Here is a 25,996-nt window from a genome sequence, read left to right as displayed (position 1 = left end):
ATGATGTGCGATATATAAAGTGCTAGATTATCATAATGACAGTAATCAGGCATAGTTGTTTCTAGGGGTGGGGGGCGAGGGGGGCAGCCCCACCCCATGGGGCCCATGTGGCATGCGACCCGCAATTTTATTTGCGCACGCAAATAACTTATTTATTATTACTTATTATTTGTGGACCTTCAGCATTTTTAGTTGAGGACCCCTGGCCTACATACATCTTTGTGTTTGAACACAAAATGCATTAGTAGAATCCAAAAAAATCCGCACTTCGCACGCACGCTATGCGGCCCTCCACACACAATCATTCTACAGCTGTGGCCCCCGACCTAATCTAGTTGAATACCCCTGCCGTAGCCATTAGACATCTGAACTCATAGTATATGCATAATTATAGCACTTTTAAAAAATGAATGAAATTTCCTATGCTGCTGGTTTTTGTTTTTGTATTGTCCTGTCCTTCTTGTTTGTGTATCTATGGTTGTCTGTATATGTTGAGTATGAACCAAGACAAATTCCTATCAACTTGTTGACATACAAATAAATTATTGAATCTTGAATCTTAATAGTGCAGAGAGAGAGAGACCATAGTTATTAGTGCAGAGAGAGAGAGACTATAGTTAACTGGGTCACAGTCGTTCCTCTCTTCATGGAAACGCTTTTCCCCACTTTTACTCAACAGCCAAACAGGTCGCGTCGGTACACACGCACACACACGTCTCTCTACACACGCACACACACGTCTCTCTACACACGCACACACACGTCTCTCTACACACGCACACACACGTCTCTCTACACACGCACGCACACGTCTCTCTACACACGCACACACACGTCTCTCTACACACGCACGCACACGTCTCTATACACACGCACACGCACGCACGGACATGTCTATATGCACACACACACACACACGCACGCACACACAGTAGAACAAGTGGGTCAGAGGGGCACACAGTCCTGGGGCTAAACAATTAACTCTCTCCTCTCTCTCTCTCTCTCAGATATAGTCTCTCTATCAGCTGATCTACACCTGAGGCACAACTAAGCACACATATCACTGCCAGGTGTTTCACAGCCAATCAACACCAGGTGTTTCACAGCCAATCAACACCAGGCAATTCAGTTCAATTCAGTTCAATTGTCGTGGCAACGTGCTGTGGTCCCAGGGCTCCTGAACACAACATACGTGTAGCTGTAATGTCCCAGGGCTCCTGAACACAACATATGTGTAGCTGTAATGTCCCAGGGCTCCTGAACACAACATATGTGTAGCTGTAATGTCCCAGGGCTCCTGAACACAACATACGTGTAGCTGTAATGTCCCAGTGCTCCTGAACACAACATACGTGTAGCTGTAATGTTCCCAGTGCTCCTGAACACAACATACGTGTGGTGCAGGGTAGCGTGTGGCGGTCCCAGTGCTCCTGAACACAACATACGTGTGGTGCAGGGTAGCGTGTGGCGGTCCCAGGGCTCCTGAACACAACATACGTGTGGTGCAGGGTAGCGTGTAGCGGTCCCAGGGCTCCTGAACACAACATACGTGTCGTGCAGGGTAGCGTGTGGCGGTCCCAGGGCTCCTGAACACAACATACGTGTGGTGCAGGGTAGCGTGTGGCGGTCCCAGGGCTCCTGAACACAACATACGTGTGGTGCAGGGTAGCGTGTGGCGGTCCCAGGGCTCCTGAACACAACATACGTGTGGTGCAGGGTAGCGTGTGGCGGTCCCAGGGCTCCTGAACACAACATACGTGTGGTGCAGGGTAGCGTGTGGCGGTCCCAGGGCTCCTGAACACAACATACGTGTCGTGCAGGGTAGCGTGTGGCGGTCCCAGGGCTCGACGCGCCTCCTCGTTTCGACTTGGCAGGAAAAGTGATATGAAGATTATAGTGTTTATGGTTTTGGGTCGCTTGTGTTTTCAGCTAAATTTAGATTGGGTCTAATTATACTTGAGGTTTTGTATGAAGCGATGAATGATGGTCAGCAGAACCTTACATTTTGCTTTCATTCGTATCACTCGTACAACTGTAGTCGCCTGGAGTTTAACCCATTCTGACCCGAGATCAGATTCTAAAAATGTTCTTCTACTTCCTGACAGTTTTCTGAAAAAAGCTATGTTTCTATGTCAGTCGTTCTTCGATTTTTCTACGAGCTTGTAGATCTGCTATTTTTCAATAGCTAAAGCATAACATAATGCTAACACCAAAAGGGGTTCCCTCCTTAAATGGGTTAATTAAGCTGGTCATTAATTAAGCAGAAATCTACCTTTCCTTCAAAAAGCTTTGCCGGTTTATCGATGAATTGATTTGGACGTTTGAATTATGTGTCAATCAAGTCTTTCCTTAATTGTCATAAAAAAGGACAAACATGGAAACCTCATAATGTGATGAGATCATCACATAACAGATGAGATCTCAATGACATCATCATAACAGATGGAGTCCTGCCAGCCAGTATGAGAGAGAGAGAGAGAGGCCAGCCTACATGATGTATGAGAGAGAGAGAGAGAGAGAGGCCAGCGTACATGATGTATGAGAGAGAGAGAGAGAGAGAGAGAGAGAGAGGCCAGCGTACATGATGTATGAGAGAGAGAGAGAGAGAGAGGCCAGCCTACATGATGTATGAGAGAGAGAGAGAGAGAGAGAGAGGCCAGCGTACATGATGTATGAGAGAGAGAGAGGCCAGCAGCAGCCCTTGAAAGTGTGTGTGTGTGTGTGTGTGTGTGTGTGTGTGTGTGTGTGTGTGTGTGTGTGTGTGTGTGTGTGTGTGTGTGTGTGTGTGTGGGGCTGTGTGTGTGTGTGTGTGGCTGTGTGTGTGTGTGTTTGTGTGAGTGACTCATAACCTCCTAAACATCTTAAAACATGACATCATACTTAGTTGGCTTTTGGGTGTCCCTATAATAGATCTATATAATAATAGATCAGATCTGTGGAGCATTGTGTGAGTTTGTAGATCGGCTATTTTCTCTGGAGGTCCAACCCTGTTGGTAAATGGTAAATGGTAAATGGTGCATTTATATAGCGCCTTTATCCAAGGCGCTTTACATAGATTGTGCATTACATTCACCCATTCACACACCGATGGCAGCGGAAACCATGCAAGGCACCAACTAGCACATCGGGAGCAATTAGGGGTTCAGAGTCTTGCTCAAGGACACTTCGACAGTAACTCTGGGGGAGCCCGGGTTCGAACTGGCAACCTTGCGGTTCCCATCCAGGCACTCTACCCCTGAGCCACCGCCGATGTTGCACAACAACATCACAGTTTAAACGGGCAGGTCAGGTTGTGGCCTCCTGGTGGCGCTATAACAGGACAGGTCTCCACCAGGGCAGAGCAGGTTGTGGCCTCCTGGTGGCGCTATAACAGACCAATGTGAGAAAGTCTGTGAAAGATTTAATGTACATTTAAAAAACGCTGCGTTGATGATTTGAGGCTTTTTCTTGACCTTGTTTTATGTGTCTTATGTGTTGCAGCCCCCCCCCCCACCCCCCTCCCTATGAGGATGGACCTCAGACACTAAACCCAAACCAAGCCTCTGACGACTACCTCCGTCCAGGATGGCCTCCTCTGAGGGGGGGCCAGCGGGGGGCCCCGGCGTGGTGGGGGGAGGCCCCGAGGAGCCGCTGGACCTCTGCTCTCTGGAGATACAGAGGAACTACGAGATCATCCCTGCCGTCATCTGCTCCATGTGCTGCCTGTTTGGAATCATCTACTGCTTCTTTGGTAGGTCTGTCTGTCTGTCTGTCTGTCTGTCTGTCTGTCTGTCTGTCTGTCTGCCTCCCTGTCTGTCTGTCTGTCTGTCTGTCTGTCTGTCTGTCTGCCTGCCTGCCTGTCTGTCTGTCTGTCTGCCTGCCTGCCTTTCTGTCTGTCTGTCTGTCTGTAATGTAGGATGTTGTTATAGAAGAAACAGTGATGTTGACGTTTTAGGACATATCGTTTTATTACAACACTTTTTGGAGCTTCAGAGAGTAAATGAAAGACATGATCAGGTTGTTTCATTCTTTTCTCCATGTTTTACAGCTCAGGATCACATCACACTCCGCACGCACGCACGCACGCAACGCACACTCCACACGCACGCACACTCCGCACGCACGCATGCAACGCACGCACACTCCGCACGCACACATGCAACGCACGCACACATGCAAATGATTTCCCTCTGAGATGACTGTGTTCTTCAGGCCTTCAGGGCTAGATTAGGTAATTCACTCGGCATAATGATCCCATTAGATTAGTCCTGTTTGTTGGGTCCATTTGGTTAGTTATACTGACTAGTCCTTACCCGTTCTGAATATATGAACAGCAAATGATGTTCAGTGTGGGGAATTGTTTACAGATGGTCTTGGGAAGTTGTGTTGGGCACAAAAGTGGATATGGATATGTTGCTGGGTGTCCAAGCGATAACGAAATTAGGTCAAAATTCTGCTAAATATGAAGTAAATTAAATCATGATGTATGATGATAAGAGTGCCCCTCACTTCACACAGGTGTGATTTTTCTTTAATACAGTGATATGAGGTAGGAGCAGGCAATATGACAAAATATTATATCACAATATCTTTTCAGAAATGATCACAATATTGATATTCATCTGGATATCATATTTTTTATATAATCTATATAATCAATTTGTTTTTATACTGATAGACTATTAGTTTGGTATATAGATAGATAGATAGATAGATAGATAGTCAATTCATTTTATGAATGGATGGACAGACAGACTATCCGTTTTTATCTTTCTGTTCTATCATGTGAGTGTGACATTTAGACAGTGCAGAGGCTACTCGATGGTGAATTAGTAATGTAACATTCTCCTTGGCTTTGACTGCTTCAGTTCAGAAGCGTTGCATTTAGAGTTATGGACCTGAGCTAGCCACTGACTAATATATCCAGCCAGGTCGGTCATTCGTATTGCGCTGCGCACACGCTTTTAGCGAGGTGCTAAGCAAGGGTTGTTTTGGTATATCAATCAATGTGCGTGCGCATGTGCACTCTTTACGTGCGCGGCTGCACACTGTTTCACCCACGTTTGGTTAAAAGTTATATCAAGTGATGTTTTAACATTACAAACTTTCTAAATAACTTTAGTATTCAACGTGTCGGGGTCTGTTTTCTGTGCTACCCTGCTATCCTGCTGCGTTCGCTCCGCTGCTGAGTGCTGACAGGGAAGAGAACTGAGCAGCAACACAGGGAGGGGCGGGGCGGTGGGAGCAAAGGGACAGATCTTCAAATTAACGCCGCATTGAGCCTCGACACGTTGTTAGCTTGTAGCTCTGCTCTTTTTGGCGAACGACACCGCCGTTCAGAAATATAAATGTAGGTATAGAACCACGACTATAGAATGTGCACTTGCTGTGGACAGAGACTTGTCTTTATCACGATTGAACGGTCAAATCCTGTAGTCGCACTTGTGCTACAAATCTAATTTTACAACTCGCACGGTGATATTTTTAGTCGCAAATGCGAGTACCTAGTCGCACTTTCAAGCCCTGGGAATAGCTGTAGTATGCGTCTGAGTTGTTTTCCCCGTGTGGTCAGATGCCTGCCTGGGGGCGGTGTGAAAAAGAGAAATATCCCGGTCACTGTGAAGGCCGTAGTACTGTAAATATGACATGAATATGAATGCAAGGTAGTGGTTGATGTGTGGACAGGCTAGCTGTCGCTGCTGTGCACGGTGAGATGTGTGCAAACCGTGTAGTTTAGCAGGAGAAGACGAACAAAGGATGCAACACACACACACACACAGTCAGCGGCGCCAAATTGTATAGGGCACATTTTGTTGTGTTGCGGCGGTAGCTAGAGGAAGCATGCCAGTGGGGTAACGGTGAGAACGGTGGCCTGTGATGCAGGTGTCGCTAAGGGGCGGAGGTGTGTGAGGGTGCGAGGTTAATTCACTAATAAATTCATTATTGATCATTAATAATAATCTCCTCTCCTCTCTCTACATGTATTAAACTCCATGTTAACCCTCCTCTCCTCTCCTCTCTCTACGTATTAAACTCCATGTTAACCCTCCTCTCCTCTCCTCTCTCTACATGTATTAAACTCCATGTTAACCCTCCTCTCCTCTCCTCTCTCTACATGAATTAAACTCCATGTTAACCCTCCTCTCCTCTCCTCTCTCTACATGTATTAAACTCCATGTTAACCCTCCTCTCCTCTCCTCTCTCTACATGAATTAAACTCCATGTTAACCCTCCTCTCCTCTCCTCTCCTCTCTCTACATGTATTAAACTCCATGTTAACCCTCCTCTCCTCTCCTCTCTCTACATGTATTAAACTCCATGTTAACCCTCCTCTCCTCTCCTCTCTCTACATGTATTAAACTCCATGTTAACCCTCCTCTCCTCTCCTCTCTCTACATGTATTAAACTCCATGTTAACCCTCCTCTCCTCTCCTCTCTCTACATGAATTAAACTCCATGTTAACCCTCCTCTCCTCTCCTCTCTCTACATGTATTAAACTCCATGTTAACCCTCCTCTCCTCTCCTCTCTCTACATGTATTAAACTCCATGTTAACCCTCCTCTCCTCTCCTCTCTCTACATGTATTAAACTCCATGTTAACCCTCCTCTCCTCTCCTCTCTCTACATGTATTAAACTCCATGTTAACCCTCCTCTCCTCTCCTCTCTCTACATGTATTAAACTCCATGTTAACCCTCCTCTCCTCTCTCTACATGTATTAAACTCCATGTTAACCTCTCCTCTCCTCTCTCTACATGTATTAAACTCCATGTTAACCCTCCTCTCCTCTCCTCTCTCTACATGTATTAAACTCCATGTTAACCCTCCTCTCCTCTCCTCTCTCTACATGTATTAAACTCCATGTTAACCCTCCTCTCCTCTCCTCTCTCTACATGTATTAAACTCCATGTTAACCCTCCTCTCCTCTCCTCTCTCTACATGTATTAAACTCCATGTTAACCCTCCTCTCCTCTCCTCTCTCTACATGTATTAAACTCCATGTTAACCCTCCTCTCCTCTCCTCTCTCTACATGAATTAAACTCCATGTTAACCCTCCTCTCCTCTCCTCTCTCTACATGTATTAAACTCCATGTTAACCCTCCTCTCCTCTCCTCTCTCTACATGTATTAAACTCCATGTTAACCCTCCTCTCCTCTCCTCTCTCTACATGAATTAAACTCCATGTTAACCCTCCTCTCCTCTCCTCTCCTCTCTCTACATGTATTAAACTCCATGTTAACCCTCCTCTCCTCTCCTCTCTCTACATGTATTAAACTCCATGTTAACCCTCCTCTCCTCTCCTCTCTCTACATGTATTAAACTCCATGTTAACCCTCCTCTCCTCTCCTCTCTCTACATGTATTAAACTCCATGTTAACCCTCCTCTCCTCTCCTCTCTCTCACCAGGGTACCGGTGCTTCAAGGCGGTGATGTTCCTTTCGGGTCTGATCTTCGGCTCGGTCATCATCTTCCTGCTGTGCCACAAGGAGCGCGTCCTGGACACCCAGCTGAGCGTGGAGGCGTCGGCGGGCATCGGCCTGGGCATCGGCCTGCTGTGTGGCCTGGTCACCATGCTGGTGCGCAGCGTGGGCCTGTTCATGACGGGCCTGCTGCTGGGCCTCCACCTCGCCCTGGCCGCCCTGCTGGCCCTGCAGCAGTACTACACCCCCGCCTCGGTGTGGGTGCCCCTGGGCACGCTGCTGGGGGCGGGCATGCTGTTCGCTGTGCTCACCCTGCAGGTTGGTACCGGTACTACTACTACTGATATTACTGTTGTTATTATAAAGCTCACCCTGCAGGTTGGTACCGGTACTACTACTACTGATATTACTGTTGTTATTATAAAACTCACCCTGCAGGTTTGTACCGGTACTACTACTACTGATATTACTGTCGTTATTATAAAACTAATTTCGGCCCGCTTGTATTCGCGACCTTATTATTTTGGTCATGACCCGCACTTCATGACCTATATATAGAGTAGGAACACTTCATGACCATATATGGAGTAGGAACACTTCATGACCATATATAGAGTAGGAACACTTCATGACCATATATAGAGTAGGAACACTTCATGACCATATATAGAGTAGGAACACTTCATGACCATATATAGAGTAGGAACACTTCATGACCATATATAGAGTAGGAACACTTCATGACCATATATGGAGTAGGAACACTTCATGACCATATATAGAGTAGGAACACTTCATGACCATATATGGAGTAGGAACACTTCATGACCATATATAGAGTAGGAACACTTCATGACCATATATAGAGTAGGAACACTTCATGACCATATATAGAGTAGGAACACTTCATGACCATATATGGAGTAGGAACACTTCATGACCATATATGGAGTAGGAACACTTCATGACCATATAGAGTAGGAACACTTCATGACCATATATAGAGTAGGAACACTTCATGACCATATATAGAGTAGGAACACTTCATGACCATATATAGAGTAGGAACACTTCATGACCATATATGGAGTAGGAACACTTCATGACCATATATATGTTTACCCAGGGTAACTGGACTAAAGGTACTATGTTTACCCAGGGTAACTGGACTAAAGGTACTATGTTTACCCAGGGTAACTGGACTAAAGGTACTACGTTTACCCAGGGTAACTGGACTAAAGGTACTATGTTTACCCTGCAGGGTAACTGGACTAAAGGTACTATGTTTACCCAGGGTAACTGGACTAAAGGTACTATGTTTACCCAGGGTAACTGGACTAAAGGTACTACGTTTACCCAGGGTAACTGGACTAAAGGTACTATGTTTACCCTGCAGGGTAACTGGACTAAAGGTACTATGTTTACCCAGGGTAACTGGACTAAAGGTACTAGCGGTATGTTTGTTTACCCAGGGTAACTGGACTAAAGGTACTATGTTTACCCAGGGTAACTGGACTAAGCTCAAGAACTTTGGCAAACTGAATTTCTGTGTGTCGTTTGCATTTCTTGTTTACTGGTGGTTGTGAGGTGAAATGAGTGAGCTTATTGAAATGTACTGATTTATTATATATATATATATATATATTATTCTTATATTTATATATACCCTGAGCTAACAGGTAGGTTGCTGTACATGGCGACGCTTTCCCCTCCCGGGGGTTTCTAATTGGCTAACCTCGGCTCCTCCCTCCCTCCGTCCCGGTGGTTTCTAATTGGCTAACCTTGGCTCCTCCTCCTCCCACAGTGGCAGAAGTTCTTCACCGTGCTGTCGACGGCGGTGTTCGGCGGCGCCATCATGACGGTGTGCGCCGACTACTTCGTGGAGACGCTGGCGCTCGGCGTCCACGCGTACGAGTGTCTGCGGCTGGCGCCCGCCCCCCCCCCGCTCTGCTGGCACAGCTGGGTGATCCTGGGCATCTGGCCCGCGCTCAGCCTCATGGGGGCGCTGGTCCAGTGGAAGCTCACCGACGAGGGCTTCTCCCACACGGACGGTAAGTCAGCCTCTAGGGGGCGCTGTTGCTTCTCTCTACGGACGGTAAGTCAGCCTCTAGGGGGCGCTGTGGTTCTCTCTATGGACGGTAAGTCAGCCTCTAGGGGGCGCTGTTGCTTCTCTCTATGGACGGTAAGTCAGCCTCTAGGGGGCGCTGTGGTTCTCTCTATGGACGGTAAGTCAGCCTCTAGGGGGCGCTGTGCTTCTCTCACACGGACAGTATTGAAGGCTTCCTTCCTCGTAGCGCTACGAGCTTGTAGATCTGCTATTCTTTTTAAATCGTGAAAATGTGGCGCAGATCTTTGAATAGATTCTGGGTGTGCGTGTGGGGGGGGGGGGGGGGGTCCCTGGAACAACAACATATTTTCAGATGGGGGTCGGCGGCCAATTCTGGTGGTCCTTGACATAAAATAGTTTGAGAACCACTCACATAGAAAGAAAACTATCCTGATTTAGAAGACATTTGTAGAATCGTCCTTAGCTCTAAATGTGTTAAAGTGTGGCTCAGGGACCCCCAGGGGTCCCTGAGGGAGTTCCAGGGGGTCCCCAGCTAAATGATAGTTTGATAGAGTGGAACCAAATGGACCCGTTAGTTTGTACACTCTTGAGTTAAATTAACATTGATTATACAATATAAATGGGGGTCCCAGAGATATAAATGTCATTAAACGGGGGTCCGTACTCCGTAGACTAATGCATGTCAAACTGGGGACCTTGTTATGTCACCTGGTACTAATTAATTACCAGTGCATTTTGTTTCATCATTAAAGTGAAGGGATGCAAATCCCAACTGAAAATCTGTCCTATGTTGCCACCCTGTGGTCACTATATGACATGCATACTTGCTGTGGGCTAGGCGTTTACAATTTAGGCATTTATCAGACGCTCTTGATCCAGAGCGACTTACCTTAAGCAAAAACAAAAGCATGTCATACATCACATATATAAAAAGTAGTTATCATGAATCATGTATAAACTAAGAACGTAACAGTGGTGGTTACAGACTGGTCTACAGACATTCACAAAAGTGTACACCCCTCGCATTTCTGCAAAAAAAAGCAGTTTGGAATTAATGGCTGTTATTTTTTTATTTTTTTTAGGGGAAAATAAAATCTACACTGATATCCAAGCTGTACACAGACTACTTTACATTGTATCAAAGTGTCGTTTCTTCAGTGTTGTCACATAAAGAGATATAATTAAATACATCCTACAAATACATTGCAGAAATGTGAGGGGAGTACTCACTTTTATGTATGCATGTACTGTATGTATGTATGTATGTATGTATGTATAAATAATTATAATAATAGCTCAAATGTATATAGCGCTTTTCTAAATACCCAAAGCGCTTTACATAGGAACACTAGGAACAGACTTTAATAAGAAAAAAATAAAGCAAAACATAACGGATACAACAACAGCACAGGGTTAAAAAAAGATAAAAGGATAAACGAGGCCTCAGCTGGAGGGAAAGCTATCCTGAAGAGGTGGGTTTTGAAGGAGAGGAGAGAGAGAGGGAGCAGCTCTGAGATGGTTAGGGAGTTCATTCCAGAGTTTGGGGGCCGGAACATAGAAGGCCCGGCCCGTCCCCCCAGGTGCGGTACTTGGCCTTGCGGACCTTCAGGAGGTTGGCTGCGAGCGGGGGGGGGGGGGGGGGGACATATGGTTCGAGAAGTTCGAAGAGGTGGGGGGGAGCCAGGTTATTGAGAGCTTTGTAGGTGGTGAGCAGGATTTTGTAGTGCATTCTTTGTTTGACGGGAAGCCAGTGTAGGTCGTGGAGGACGGGTGTGATGTGGTCTCTGGAGCGTGTACTGGTGAGCAGGCGGGCAGCGGAGTTTTGCACGTGTTGTAGTTTGTTGAGGACTTTGGAGGTGGTGCCATTTAGTATGCTGTTGCAGTAGTCAATCCGGGATGTGGTGAATGCGTGGATGAGGGTTTCGGCAGCCGGGTATGTATGTATGTATGTATGTATTTGGTTAAAATGGGTAGGGTTTAAAAAAAGAGTTTGCTCTGGTGCACTGGCCTAAAAGTGGGTCCTTAAAAACTGCTAAAACTTCTGAAATGTATGCATGTAGATATGTATGTATGTATGTATGTGTGTAGTATTTAAAAGGGGGGCTTTTTTGTAAAAAGCCCAGCCCACCATACCTTAATTTATTTAAAACTATTCCAAAATAGGGTTACCAGTGAAGGGCAAAATGCCTATTCACTGGGGACTATGCAAGGCAGAGGCGTCCACCCCCCTGAGTCAAAGTTAGGCTAGACCGCATACCTAAACCATGGTCTGAAACTGTCCTATAAAACCCAATGGTAAAATGGATATAAAAATAGACATTAAAGGTAGAGTAAGTGATTTCACTTAATTCAAATATCACTTATTTTGTTGTTTTGTTGTGATAATCCTCTCTACTATAGAGTGTGCTGACCATATAAGGAGTTCCTCCCTGTCCCCAGTTAACCCCTGGGGGTCAAAAAACCTTAGGTTTCGTTTTTGACTCTCTATCCTGATTGGACGAAGGCTTAGGTCCCACAGCCAAAAACTAAACCTAAGGTTTTTTGAGTGAAACACTTACTCTACCTTTAATAAAACAACCTAAAACCATAAAAGAGTAAAAGTTCACAGCAAGGCCTGGATACCATTTATTTATTTTGCAGATAAGGGAACAGGAAAGGGATAAAATTCAACTTCTTTCATTAAGACCAGTGGGTGTTACAGTTTGTAATTTTTTAATCCATCTGTGCTCCATGAGTTTCCGCTGTCCACTGGTCCATCGGACTCCACATTCCAGACCTGAAATGATGAGGTTAGCGATAGGATGGGATTGAAAGTGTGTGTATAGGGTTGTGTGTATGTCTGCTCGTTTGATGTGATATAGGTGTTGTTTGAGGCGTGTTTCTAGTGTGTGTCCGGTTTCTCCTATATAGTGTTTATGACATTGTGTGCAGGTGATGATGTAGACTATATTGGGGGTGGTCAGAGGCAGGGGATCCGTGATGGGGGAGGAAGTGTGACTATGGGGGTTGTTGATGAATTTGCGGCGTTTGAAATGGAGTGTATGTGGCTGTGGAGGCTTGGGAGGTAAAGTGGAAAATTTGGAATGCACAAGGAGGTCTCCCAGGTTCTTATTCCTTCTGAGTGCAGAAATTACCTGATGTGTTTGTAATGGGGGGTAGGATTGTTGTGTTAAATTTGTGTAGGCCAACTGGAAGTTATCCATCTCAACATTGGACAGGCCATTACAGACAATGCGCTCAAATATTCTCATCACGACAGAGGTCAAGGCGACAGGCCTGTAGTCATTCATGCCGACAGCATTATAGGCTTCTTAGGGACGGGTATAACCACAGCAGATTTAAAACAAGCAGGGACTTTGCATAGTGTAAGAGACCAGTTAAAAAATACCAGTAAAGACGGGAGATAATTGGTGGGCACAGTGCTTTAAAGTAAAAGCAGAGACCTGATCTGGGCCTGCTGCTTTCCTGCCGTTTTGTTTAAGGAGGAGGGTTCTTGCCTCTTGCTCACTAATTATAAAGGGAGGGGGGGGTAGTTTGTTCTGCTTCACTGGGATGGACATCTCTGGGCATGTCGAATCTACTATAGAACTGGTTCAATCTATCAGGGAGGAGGGGGTCATCATCTGGTTCAATCTATCAGGGAGGAGGGCGTCATCATCTGGGAGGAGGGGGTCATCATCTGGTTCAATCTATCAGGGAGGAGGGGGTCATCCTCAGGGAGGAGGGGGTCATCATCAGGGAGGAGGGGTCATCCTCAGGGAGGAGGGGTCATCCTCAGGGAGGAGGGGGTCATCATCTGGTTCAATCTATCAGGGAGGAGGGCGTCATCATCTGGTTCAATCTATCAGGGAGGAGGGCGTCATCATCTGGGAGGAGGGGGTCATCATCTGGTTCAATCTATCAGGGAGGAGGGGGTCATCATCTGGTTCAATCTATCAGGGAGGAGGGCGTCATCATCTGGGAGGAGGGGGTCATCATCTGGTTCAATCTATCAGGGAGGAGGGGGTCATCATCTGGTTCAATCTATCAGGGAGGAGGGGGTCATCATCTGGTTCAATCTATCAGGGAGGAGGGGGTCATCATCTGGTTCAATCTATCAGGGAGGAGGGGGTCATCATCTGGTTCAATCTATCAGGGAGGAGGGGGTCATCCTCAGGGAGGAGGGGGTCATCATCAGGGAGGAGGGGTCATCCTCAGGGAGGAGGGGTCATCCTCAGGGAGGAGGGGTCATCCTCAGGGAGGAGGGGTCATCCTCAGGGAGGAGGGGGTCATTGGCACGTAGCTTGGCCTGCAGACTGTCATTATATTTGGCTTTAGCTTGTTTTTCACAGCATGTTCAAACTCATATCTGGCTAATTTAAAAGCCTCTTTGTTGCCACTCTTAAAGGCTTCGTTTTTCTTTGAGCAGAGGGTTTTGACCTCTTTACTGAACCAAGGTTTGTTATTGCTAAAAACAGTAACAGTCTTGGATGGAATACAGAGAGACAGAGATAACTTTATGTAGGAGGTAACTGTGTCAGTATACTCAACCAGGTCATTGCATGCATCTTGAAAAACAGACCAGTCAGTTAAATCAAGGCAGCCTCAGGGGACCATTGTCTTACAGTCTTAGAGCAACGTTTGTTGGTCTTCAGCTTATTCATGTTATGACCATAATAAATGACTAATTATTCATGTTATGACCATAATAAATGACTAATTATTCATGTTATGACCATAATAAATGACTAATTATTCATGTTATGACCATAATAAATGACTAATCATTATTTCTAAACATGCCTGTACTTCCAGTGGTGATCAACAGGAGGCAGAAGAGAGTTCAGCTGATGAGGATCAGAGAGAAGGACGCCAAGAAGAGACAGACCGGAAGTGACGGACAGGAAGGAACGTACCGACGCAAACCCACGCCGGTCAAACGATACGCGGGAGACCTCCTGGCGCCGGTCAGTCTAGTGTGTGTGTGTGTGTGTGTGTGTGTGTGTGTGTGTCCAAATCTTTCACATGAGCCTGTTATAGCACCCCCCCCCCCCCCCCCCCCCCCACACAGGGCGGTCAGACAGCCGTTAGTGTGTCAGCCGCTGTTTGTTTGCAATCACTCCTTAAGAGTGTATCAGAAGAAACTAACCAATAGCAGGGAGGTAGGAGGTAGGAGCACCAATAGCAGGGAGGGTGCTGACCACATGACATGTAGGGTGCGTTGGGACTGAGCGCACTGTGCAATGCAAACTTAACAGGCGAGTGCGTTTTCCCGGTGCCACGTTTCCGAACGCACCCTAACTAGAACAGAAAAAAGAAGAGACGTCTCACAGCTCGTATAATCACGATGCAATAGTTAATGTATAGTTAACCCATTTTGAGAGGGAACCCCTTTTTGTGTTAGCATTATGCTATGCTTTAGCTATTGGAAAAATAGCAGAGTGGCGCGCTACGAGCTTGTAGGTCTGCTATTTTTGAGAAATCGAAGAACGACTGACATAGAAACATTTTTTCAGAAAGCTCTCAGGATGTAGAAGACCATTTATAGAATCTGATCTCAGGTCAGAATGGGTTAAGATAATCAACGTTTCGACCCTATCCGTACCCTGAAGAAGGCTTGTTGGTTATCTTCGTGGACCACAATGGAAACAAGCGAAGGCTTCTTTGTGTCTAAGTCCATTTGGCGTTTTTTAAAATGATGTCATTTTCTGTCATTTTCTTAAACTGCCAATAAAGTATTCTATCTATCTATTTAAAATAAAGTATTTGTATCGTGACTTGGAGCTGTTACAACTCTGACTCTACACCTCCCAAAATCACTTTACCTCCGGAGTTACAACTCTGACTCCACACCTCTCAAAATCACTTTACCTCCGGAGTTACAACTCTGACTCCACACCTCCCAAAATCACTTTACCTCCGGAGTTACAACTCTGACTCCACACCTCCCAAAATCACTTTACCTCCGGAGTTACAACTCTGACTCCACACCTCCCAAAATCCCAGTGACCTGTTTGTCATTTCCGTTCACAAAAATATATTTTAAAAATAGTTTTTTTTAATTTACATTTCTGCTAAGCAGCAAGCTATTGTTACTCGAATAAAACAACTGTAGTTTTGCAACACCACTTTATTGTCGGCACGACACCAGACCCCAACACAACAACTGACTCGCAGTATAACAACATCCGGTTTGTATACCCCGGTCTTCCCTTAAGGTCACAGTGCATCACATAACACATACACTCACTAGAAGTAGTAAGCAGGGAACAACATTAACTTAACAAACTCACTGTCTCTTAAAGAAAATGCATTGCAATAAATTCAAAACAAATACAGAAACATGCAGCTTCAAAGTTTGTTTTTTTTCTTTTCCTTTTTTGTTCAATGTCCTTTCAAAAGTTGTTTAAAGAAAAAGTCCCTTCAAAGTCACAACCCTAAGTAATGTCAGTAAGTTGCCACTGTCCTTCACTAAGGGCCTTCAGTAACTGAAGAGGTGAAGCCCCTTTTTTTCGTAAGGTATTTTTTGACCTGAGTCCATCTCTCTTTCTCAGAGAGAGGCCAGTCCTGTTCCACAGCCCGTGAAGGCTGTATGGGCTGCAAATGTTGTATGTAGTTCTCCTGGTGTAATTGTACTTTTCTGTTCACAGTGACAAGAGTCTATTCCCATAACAGAAGTTTTCATGTTCCTCACGTCCGATTTAGAATGCAGATTTGAGCTGTGGTATCACTGTTTTGGAGAAGCTTTGTGTGCCTCCCCATATGAAGTCATCCACATGGCAGGCTAGAACTCCAGACACAGCACAGTCCTTATCTAGCCAGTAGAAAATGGCTGGATCAACTTTGGAAATGTTTCCTCCTGTTGCCAGCACTATTTCCTTCACTCTGTTGTACCAATAGAGAGAAGCATCCGCCAGTCCATAGACACACTTTTTCAGCTTCCATAATGTGCCTTCACTTTCAGCCTCAGGAGGAGGCCTGATGTAAACATCACGCGACAGTGTCATTCCCTGCAAAAACGCAGACTTTATGTCCATTGAATGAGGTGTCCACTGTCTTTGACAAATCACTGCCACAAGCAGTCGGAGGGACTCTGTATGTGGGGGAGTCCTTTTGCAAATTAGACACTTGTAACTCCTCAAAACCTCTAGCCACGAGGCGTGCTTTTGGTACTGGTCCAGTGAGTGACTCTTTAAGAGTACACACCCACCTAGTAGAAACACATTTTTGCCCCTCATTTTTAACTTCCTCAAACACATTGTTATCTTTCCAGCTCTTTAACTCAACATGTTTTGCAAAGTCAAATGACACATCCTTTGTTACAAACACATCCTCACATACATTTGTGACATTTGTTAAAGGTACATCAGTTAATCCATCATCACATACATTTGGCAAATCATTTGTTACCACCTCAAAATGATCAACTTTCGACATGTCAGCTGCATCTGTGGTGCCTGCAACATTAGTGGGTTCAATATAAAGAAAATTATACCAGTCTTCGTATTTGTCCATAGCTTTTCCTGCACGTCCCAAAACCATAGCTGTGTATAGAACACCTCTGTCTTTGTATTTCACAATTTGTCCTGTTTTCAGACTCACACCTGTACTCTGACTGACACCTGTTCTCTGCTCTGTAACATGTGTATCTGTATTGTCAGCTGTGTGTTCTGTCTCATTTTGTATTCCATCTGCCATTTGCGATGGCTCTGATAGCGGTTCCATTTGTCTCAGTCCCTGTATGACCTCTAGGTCACTGTCAGCCATGTCCTGTCCTTGCTCCACATTTGTGTCATTTTCAGAATGAGCTTTTGTAACCCATTTATCCACATTTTCTGTGTTCACTTTCCTCAATCTGAGCCGATGCACTTGAACACATGTTCCTCCATGTCTGACAAAAATCACTGCCCCGTCCTGTCCGATGACAACTCCTGGGCCTTTCCACTCTGGACAATCCACTCTCTTGTAATATACACGATCTCCACTGTCATATTTTTCATCAGTGTTGCGTGTTTGTTTGCGCAGGGCTCTCCGTATTCTGTCTGAACACTCTTCTGTAAAAGCCCTTCTTGCTGCATGCAAGGCAGTGATGTGTCTTGCCGCCAAGACCTGTTCTTCCTTTTTAATGTTCTCACTTTTGTTATCCATTATGTTCACACAATAATGACCAGAGCTTGTGAAGTCAAGTTTTACAGGATTGTTGAACATCACCGCCCTGTCATGTTCCATGTCCAGTACTGTCCCTGCTCTTTTCATTGAGGCTTTGCTTAAAAGCAGTGGAACATCAGCCGGAACTACTTCAGTTTCAATTTGACACTTGGTTTGTCCAATTCTTGCCGGAATTTTCAAACTTCTAGTGGAATACACCACTTTTCCATCTCCAAACTTAAATGGTCTACGACTGAGCTTTCCATTTATTTTTATATCTCTCAACTCGTTCTGGCTCAGTTTAGACATGTAGCCATCTAGCCAGCCCTGCCCACACACTGTGCGTGTGCAAGCAGTGTCTATTATTGCTGAACCAAAACATTCTGTTATGAAGATTTCTGCTGCTGTGGGTGATATTTGCTCTCCATTGTCGGGCTCTTTAGTGAACAGAGTAATATTGCACTCCTCTACTGCAGCTGAATTACTTTCAGCTTCCTCTGTTAGCTTGACGTACTCACTTTTATGTGGACAGTCTTTGGCCCAATGAAAGGTTGATTGACAGACGGCACACTTTGATCTACGGCCGTACCTGTCCAAGGGATTTGTGCCAAGCATTGTCGTCTTCTGTTGATCCCTTTCAGACCAAAACTTGCCATTATGTCGTCTCTGCTCCGCCGTCGTTATAAACTCAGTATCTTGATTGATTCCCATGCTGGGAGCTGCTGACGTTTTCCCTCCGAATATCCTCTTCAATGCTGACTTCATAGACGCAAACGTTAGATCTGTACATGCTGTGAGAGCCAACTGCCGGTCTTTCATGTCCAAACATGCAGTATCCAATAGTTTGAAAGCCAACACTGCGTCGGGAAGTTCCATTTTGTATTTTCGCATACGAGAATAACGTTGCTCAAAATCAATGATGTAGTCCGCCATGGACACGCTGCCGTCTCTCGTTACCCGATCAAAGCTCGAGTAAGCTTCATAAACTTGATCCTTCTCTTCTTTAAGAAACAAATTGTCAAGCTTTGCAATCAACGTGATCATACCGTCATCTTTATTCAAGTCAAGGTATTTCCATCGCCGTTTCTCTTGCGCATCCAGATAGCGACAAAACCACCGCAACGGCTTGTTTCTTTTTTGCAAGTTCCGTGACTCTGCTCCAGATTTCGATTTCATTCTTCCACGTTTCATATGGCTTCCCTTCGTCGAAGCCTGGTGGGACTTTATAGTTTCCAGCCATCTCTGCTACCAATGTTACTCGAATAAAACAACTGGAGTTTTGCAACACAACTTTATTGTCGGCACGACGCCAGACCCCAACACAACAACTGACTCGCAGTATAACAACATCCGGTTTGTATACCCCGGTCTTCCCTTAAGGTCACAGTGCATCACATACGTAACACATACACTCACTAGAAGTAGTAAGCAGGGAACAACATTAACTTAACAGCTATATATGCTTAGATGATTTATATTTATGTGAGGATAAATTTGCGCCACTGTAAAGACGAAACGGAAGTCGAGAGGTGGCTTCACTTCCGCTTTATATTTTACTCATGATCAGAGCTTCCGTTGCTCCAGACTGTACGACGGAAGCATTTATATTTTACTCGTGATCAGAGCTTCCGTTGCTCCAGACTGTACGACGGTATATTTTACTTGTGATCAGAGCTTCCGTTGCTCCAGACTGTACGACGGTATATTTTACTTGTGATCAGAGCTTCCGTTGCTCCAGACTGTACGACGGTATATTTTACTTGTGATCAGAGCTTCCGTTGCTCCAGACTGTATGACGGGAGCATTTATTTTTTAACCCTTTCCACAGAGCTACCTGCAGAGTCTTCGGGACAGACAGACTGGCACGGGCAGCAGCCTCGGCGGCGCCAGCTGTGCCAACCACGCCATGATCGACTTCGACTACGAGACGGGCTCCACGGTGCCGCTCACCGCCACCACGCCCGTCATCAGGGTCTGAGGACAACGGCTCCAGGAAAACGTTTCCGACGTGACGACGGAGAGACTCGGATAAAACAAGACCTGGGGGGGGGGGGGGGGGGGGCGGTACTCGTCCTTAGAGAGTAGAGACCCTCCTCACGCTGTAGAGACCCTCCTCACGCTGCGCAGAGCTCAGGAAATAAAATACGACGTTTCATTTAGAGCTCTGTAGAGGTTCGGGCGCTCTAAATAAAATGTATCTGACGGACAGGTTTTATTTTCTGCCCCTAAACCCCCTAAATACACCCCCTGAAGTGTATTATACAGAGAAGCTGGGGCTGGCGTGAGGCTTCCCAGCCTGGAGAACAGACGTATAGTTTCAACAACACTAAAACAGCCTTCGTTTCGGTGAACGAGTAGCAAAGAAGTTGTGATTCTTTGACTAAAGTGGTCAAGTCAGGAGCCCTCGCCTGGCCAGACGCCTGGCCGTGTGCACCAGAGGAGCTCTAGCGCGTTACAGACACGGATGTTGAAAAGAATAGGCGCCTCACTGGCCGCTGCGGTTCACTGAAGCGACGTGTCTCCCAATGAGAATGAAGAGAAGTGGTCACGTGACTGGGCTGCGCTTTCATGGACACTGTCATGGGAGCCAAACTCACACCGGAAGTGCAATGAATACAAATGGAGCCGGCTGGACCAGCTCATAGCATTATTTATGAACAATTGACACCTTTGTCGTATAATCGGTTCAGGAATATAACAGAAGACATATCACAGGTTGTTTTCTAATCACTTACTTTTCGATGTGCACAGTATATCATTTTATCTGAGGATCTAAACGGCAGCAGGTATCGTTTCTGGCTCCGAAGTATCGCGAGATTTGGCTGCCAGACAGGAAACGGTGGGGAGTCTCGCGATACTTGGCACGTTCAGAAACTTACTTTTTGCTCTTAGATAGATACCTCTATAAAAATGACACAGTGTACACTGTACACATCGAAAAGCAACACAGCAGACAATGTGTTACATGTCTTCTGTTATTTTCCAGAAGTGATTACTTTCCAAAAGGTCTCAGTCATTCAGTTTGTTCATGAGCTGGTCACTGAGCTCTCATTGACACCAGTGTATTTTATATATAAATAGAGCTGGTCACTGAGCTCTCATTGACTCCAATGTATTTTATATATAAATAGAGCTGGTCACTGAGCTCTCATTGACTCCAATGTATTTTATATATAAATAGAGCTGGTCACTGAGCTCTCATTGACTCCAATGTATTTTATATATAAATAGAGCTGGTCACTGAGCTCTCATTGACTCCAATGCATTCTGCCAAACTTCCGGGTAGCGTCCATGAAAGTGTCATGGCGCAGCCCAGTCACGTGACCACTTCGTTCCTTCTCAAAGCTTCCTTGAATGAAGGCAGGAAGTCAAGCGGAAGTGCAGCGCTGAAGGCTTTTTTTTTGTGTTTAACAAATCTTTATAACAGTCACATGACAATACATTACAATACAAAACAAGACCAACACAAACAACAGTTATTGATACAACAATACAACATCAGAGCCAGGGGGGATTAGATTACTAATGAAAACATTAACCCATTCTGACCTGAGATCAGATTAAAAAAATGTCTTCTACATCCTGACAGTTTTCTGAAAAAGCTATGTTTCTATGTCAGTCGTAGAAACATAGACCTACAAGCTCGTAGCACGCCACTCGGTGGCACGCTGTGAGCTTGTAGGTCTGCTATTTTTCAATGGTGACACGCGCCTCAGAGCCTCAAAGGTGACACGCGCCTTCAATGGTGACACGGGCCTCAGAGCCGTTTATCTGTCTATGGTTACAGAGACCTCTAGCGCTTGGCTCCGTGCAACGCTCAGCCTCACCTCAGCTGGAGGGACACTCACTCACACCACTTTACCTCCCTGTACAGCAGGGGTGTGCAATCTACAACCTACAACCTACAAAGTGCCATGATTATATTTTCTAGATAGGCAGTGTGTCAATTAATTTGTCAACATTCATTTTAATGACGCCACATCAAAAGATTCCAACATATTTTGATTGTCCACGAATATAGCCTTTTCCCTTCCGTTTAACCCATTTAGACCTGAGTTTAAAACATTCACTTTGAAAGAATATATATTCAAAGATTAATAATAATAATAATAATATCTCAAACTTATATAGCGCTTTTCTGAGTACCCAAAGACGCTTTACATGGGGGGGCTTTACAGAGGTAACAACAAATTAAAAACAACTTTAATAGAAAAAGGAAAAATAACACTAAAAGCTAAAGAACATTAAAAGACAGTGAAAAGGGTTAGCTAGGGAAGGCAATTTTAAGATTTTAAGATTTGCGCCACATTTTTACGGTTTTTCAAAAATAACAGACCTACAAGCTCGCTTGTAGATCTGCTATTTTTCAATAGCTAAATTATAACATAATGTTTAAAACACCAAAAGGGGTTCCCGCACAAAATGGGTTAAAAATGTTGTCTCACATTGTTAAAAATTTTGTCTCACTCACATTGTTAAAATGACCATTAGACTTGACTATCTCCCAGACTTCCAGAGCTCAGAGTTTTGAATGAATGTAGAATTATGTGCAGGATATAATTTACATACAAATGTGAAGGACTTGATTTATTTGGCTACGTTTTTACTTTTTTTTTTAAATAGTTTACCAAAAGTCCTCTCTCTCCCTGGTTTGTGAAGGTTGCCACCCCTGCTGTGCAGAAACCCTGGATCTGTGGCATCTGGAACCAACTGGACTTCAACACATCGTTCATTTTTCAACTTTTAGATGTGATTTTTTCGTATAGTCTTTTGAATAACATGTAATTTAGTCTCAGCCATATTTTTGTCATCTGAAGTCTAGTTTTATTGGACTAAAATATCAGAAAGTCTTAGTCGACCAAATCAACTATAGATTTACCAACGCATTTTGGTAGGCCTTGAGGGCGCCGCAAGGAATGCCTGATTTGCAAACCGGCTACCAACATTAGGCAATCTAGTATCTACTACACGCACAGACTTGTAGATCTGCTATTTTCGGAGCACACCCAAGCATAAAATGACTTGTCTTTTTTTATTTTTTTGTTCTTATGGATCTCTTCTCCACTTAGTCCCTTCTTGACTTGTTGTTTTTTTTTTAATGTTTTTTTCTTTTACGAAATTGCCAATTAAATGTTAGTCTTTAGTTTTTGTCACCATAGTTTAGTTGTAATTTAGATTTTACCTGGTTTTCGTCGGTGAAATAAAAAAGGTAGTTGTTATTTTTCATGGTAGTTTTTAGTGGACTGAATTAAAGCTGTAATCCGTAAATTATGTTCATCTTGTCCTGCCTGGGATTCTAAAAGCTGTAAACTGCTCGTATGAGCATCAGGCAGTACCTCGGTTCAACCACTTGGTGTCCTCCTAACCTCTCAATGGAACAGTACAGGGAGAAACCCACAGACATTCCAACACTTCAGGCTTTACGCTACTTTTCCTTCTGGAAATACAAGTTTTCCCCAAGATTCTTTTAAATGGTTGACCTTGCTAAGATTCTTTTAAATGTTATGCCTTGCTAAGATTCTTTTAAATGGTTGACCTTGCTAAGATTCTTTTAAATGGTTGACCTTGCTAAGATTCTTTTAAATGGTTGACCTTGCTAAGATTCTTTTAAATGTTATGCCTTGCTAAGATTCTTTTAAATGGTTGACCTTGCTAAGATTATTTTAAATGGTTGACCTTGCTAAGATTCTTTTAAATGGTTGGCCTTGCTAAGATTCCTTTAAATGTTATGCCTTGCTAAGATTATTTTAGCCCTGGTCCAGTGCTTGGACTCGCTGTAAGCACTGGACCAGGGCTGAGATTATTTTAAATGTTTAGCCTTGCTAAGATTATTTTAAATGTTTGGACTAAATGCTAATTCTTCCCTTTTGTTACTTAACAACAAGAGTCACTGTTTGACACTAACTTGTTTTCATTGTAAAAGATGTTACAATGTTCTGACCATTTACTGACAGTCCGCTGTCCGTATCATCTGCTCTTCATGCATCATTGGTTGAAATAACTTTTTTATTCTTTTAAAATACGTTTTTAAGATTAAGATTAAATAAGATTGCAGCATGTTTGATGCATGCTACAATAACCACTGTGCCAATGAATGAGAGGAAGAATATATAGGAATTATGTTTACACTAATGTAAAGAAAAAACGTGTGTATGTGTGCGCGTGCGTGCGTGCACGCGCATCATGAAGGTATTTCACATAAGAAATAAATGGTCTTGTTTTTAATGAAGTTTGAACCACAGACAGAGGCAACATCATTAAAGGAAAATTAATTATACAAGTAGAAAGTTTGTATATTTTCACAGTTCCTCTGTCTTTTCAACAGGAACCTTTCATCAGGAATATTACTCCAAGGTGTTTGCTTTTTATTTAATACACCATAAATAAGACACAACGTTTCGGCCGTGAACGAACGGCCTTCATCAGGTTTTAATTTTTTCAAAAAAAACGATGGGTTAAAAATTGCGAAATTGCGGAAAAATCTTGGAGTCTTGCGGAGGAATTGAGGAAAATTCCGGAAAATGGCCTATAACCCATCGTTTTTTTTATTATTATCAAATCATCAAAAATGATGAAAAATTTCTGTAAAAAATAACATGCGCTATAAAACATAATATGGGCTAAAATAATGGGCTATAACCCATCGTTTTTTTTAAAACACTCCGCAATTTGCTAATGTTTCCCATCCTTTCCGGTAAATATAACACATTGAGCAGGGCACTGCAGGGAGGCTGAGGAATAAATGCCACTTGAAAGTTTTCAAATCAGCCTCATGGTGGCGCTACAACAGGCCAAGTTGCGACTCATACACACACACACACACACACGCACGCACACACACACACACACACCCTTAACAGCCCTTAAAACAATAAGGCTCCAGACCTCCCAAAACAAACTGGTCAGGCTTCTACTTGGCCTCACCCCCCGAACCCACCTCACCCCTGCCCACTTTGACAGGCTGGGATGGCTTAGGGTCGACGACAGAGTACAGCATCTTGCAATGGGTCTGGTCCACAAGATTCGATACACCACCAAGATACCCACATGTACCTGTCTAAATACTTCCTTAATGTAAACGAAGTCCACACCCACAACACCAGAGGGAGTGCAACAAACCATGTACAACCCAGGTTCGGCAAAAACAAGGGACTACATTTTTCTTTTCGCTCCTATGCCACCAAAATGTGGAACGCCCTACCAACAGTCATTAAGACATGTGAATCCCTTGACTCCTTCAAAACCTCTCTCAAAGGGCACCTACGGATGGCTGCAATTCGAAACTGGCCTCTGTAAAATTCCTCCCCCCCCCACCCCCCCCCTTTTTTCCCCTCACTGCTTTTTTCCCTTTTTGCTTATATATGATGAATTCCTGTTCTGTTCTTTAACTACATAGAAGTGTCTATTTGTATGTCTCTATATGTTTTGATGAATTGAACAATGTGGACCCTGTTGTAAACAAGTGTAATGCTTAATTGGGTCGTCCACTCACAGTTGACAGTCTCTGTATTGAGTTTGTGCTTGAAATGTACTGTAATTCTACAAACTGTTAATAAATATTTCAATTCAATCAATCAATCAAAACACACACACACACACACACACACACACACACACACACACACAAACACACACACACACACACACACACCTTTTGAAATGAAAAGGTTTGGGAACCACTGCTTTATGGTGTCGTCACAGTTAACAGTTTTGTTTTGAGTTGTGGTTGAAATGTAGGCTACTGTAATTCTGCAATATGTCAATGAATTCATCTAACAATCAATCAATCAATCAATCAGAATCATTTGGTTCCATTTGTACACTCTCAGAGTTAAATGAACATTGATATTACAATGTAAATGGGGGTCTCAGAGATATAAATGCCATTAAATGGGGGTCCGTAGACTAACGCATGTAAAACCGGGGGTCCTTGAAATGAAACGGGTTTAGAATCACTGTAAATATGGAACCAGTGCTTTGAGCTGCACTGTGGCAGAATGCATGGAAAAGTGGGTATTAACGCCTCCTGGTGGTGGAATTTTACTGACAGAGGTAGAACTATACTTCTTCCGTACAACAGTGTTTTACTGTAAAACACTGTTGTACGGAAGAAGTATAGTGTAGAACTGTGTGACGTGGTTGTGTTTACTTCCGCTAGCCCAGCTAGCTAGCTAGCTTAGCTAGCTAGCTTAGCTAGCTTCCACCATAGAAGTAGCTAGCTGTGTGGTTAGTTAGCTTCTGAAACAAGACTTTATTTGTTTTAAAACATTATTTATTTAATCGACAGTTTGTGTTAATTAATGTTCTGTCCTTTAGAACAACAATAAAACACGTGACTCGTAATAATAGCCATGGAAATAAAATAAACCTAACAGTAGCTAAAGCTATTTTCGGAGCTCA

At 44.1% G+C, this 25,996-nt stretch overlaps 1 protein-coding gene across 1 annotated transcript in view; it reads left to right on the top strand.

The window, feature by feature from the left end:
• LOC308334996 (transmembrane protein 198-like) overlaps positions 1-23,844 on the top strand; it is a 35,910-nt gene extending 12,066 nt beyond the window's left edge. Inside the window, exons 2-6 of the mRNA XM_080791921.1 lie at positions 3,481-3,730; positions 7,388-7,719; positions 9,206-9,452; positions 14,264-14,415; positions 19,425-23,844. Coding sequence (XP_080648047.1) covers positions 3,565-3,730; positions 7,388-7,719; positions 9,206-9,452; positions 14,264-14,415; positions 19,425-19,574 — 1,047 coding nt within the window. The 5' untranslated portion in view covers positions 3,481-3,564 and the 3' untranslated portion in view covers positions 19,575-23,844. The remainder of the gene's footprint in view (positions 1-3,480; positions 3,731-7,387; positions 7,720-9,205; positions 9,453-14,263; positions 14,416-19,424) is intronic.
• Positions 23,845-25,996: the final 2,152 nt, after the last annotated feature.

This window comes from Protomyctophum bolini (assembly GCF_963924005.1).
Source record: "Protomyctophum bolini genome assembly, chromosome: 20".
In the NCBI taxonomy this organism is placed as follows: Eukaryota; Metazoa; Chordata; class Actinopteri; order Myctophiformes; family Myctophidae; genus Protomyctophum; species Protomyctophum bolini.
This window is presented reverse-complemented; position numbering and strand designations above follow the sequence as displayed.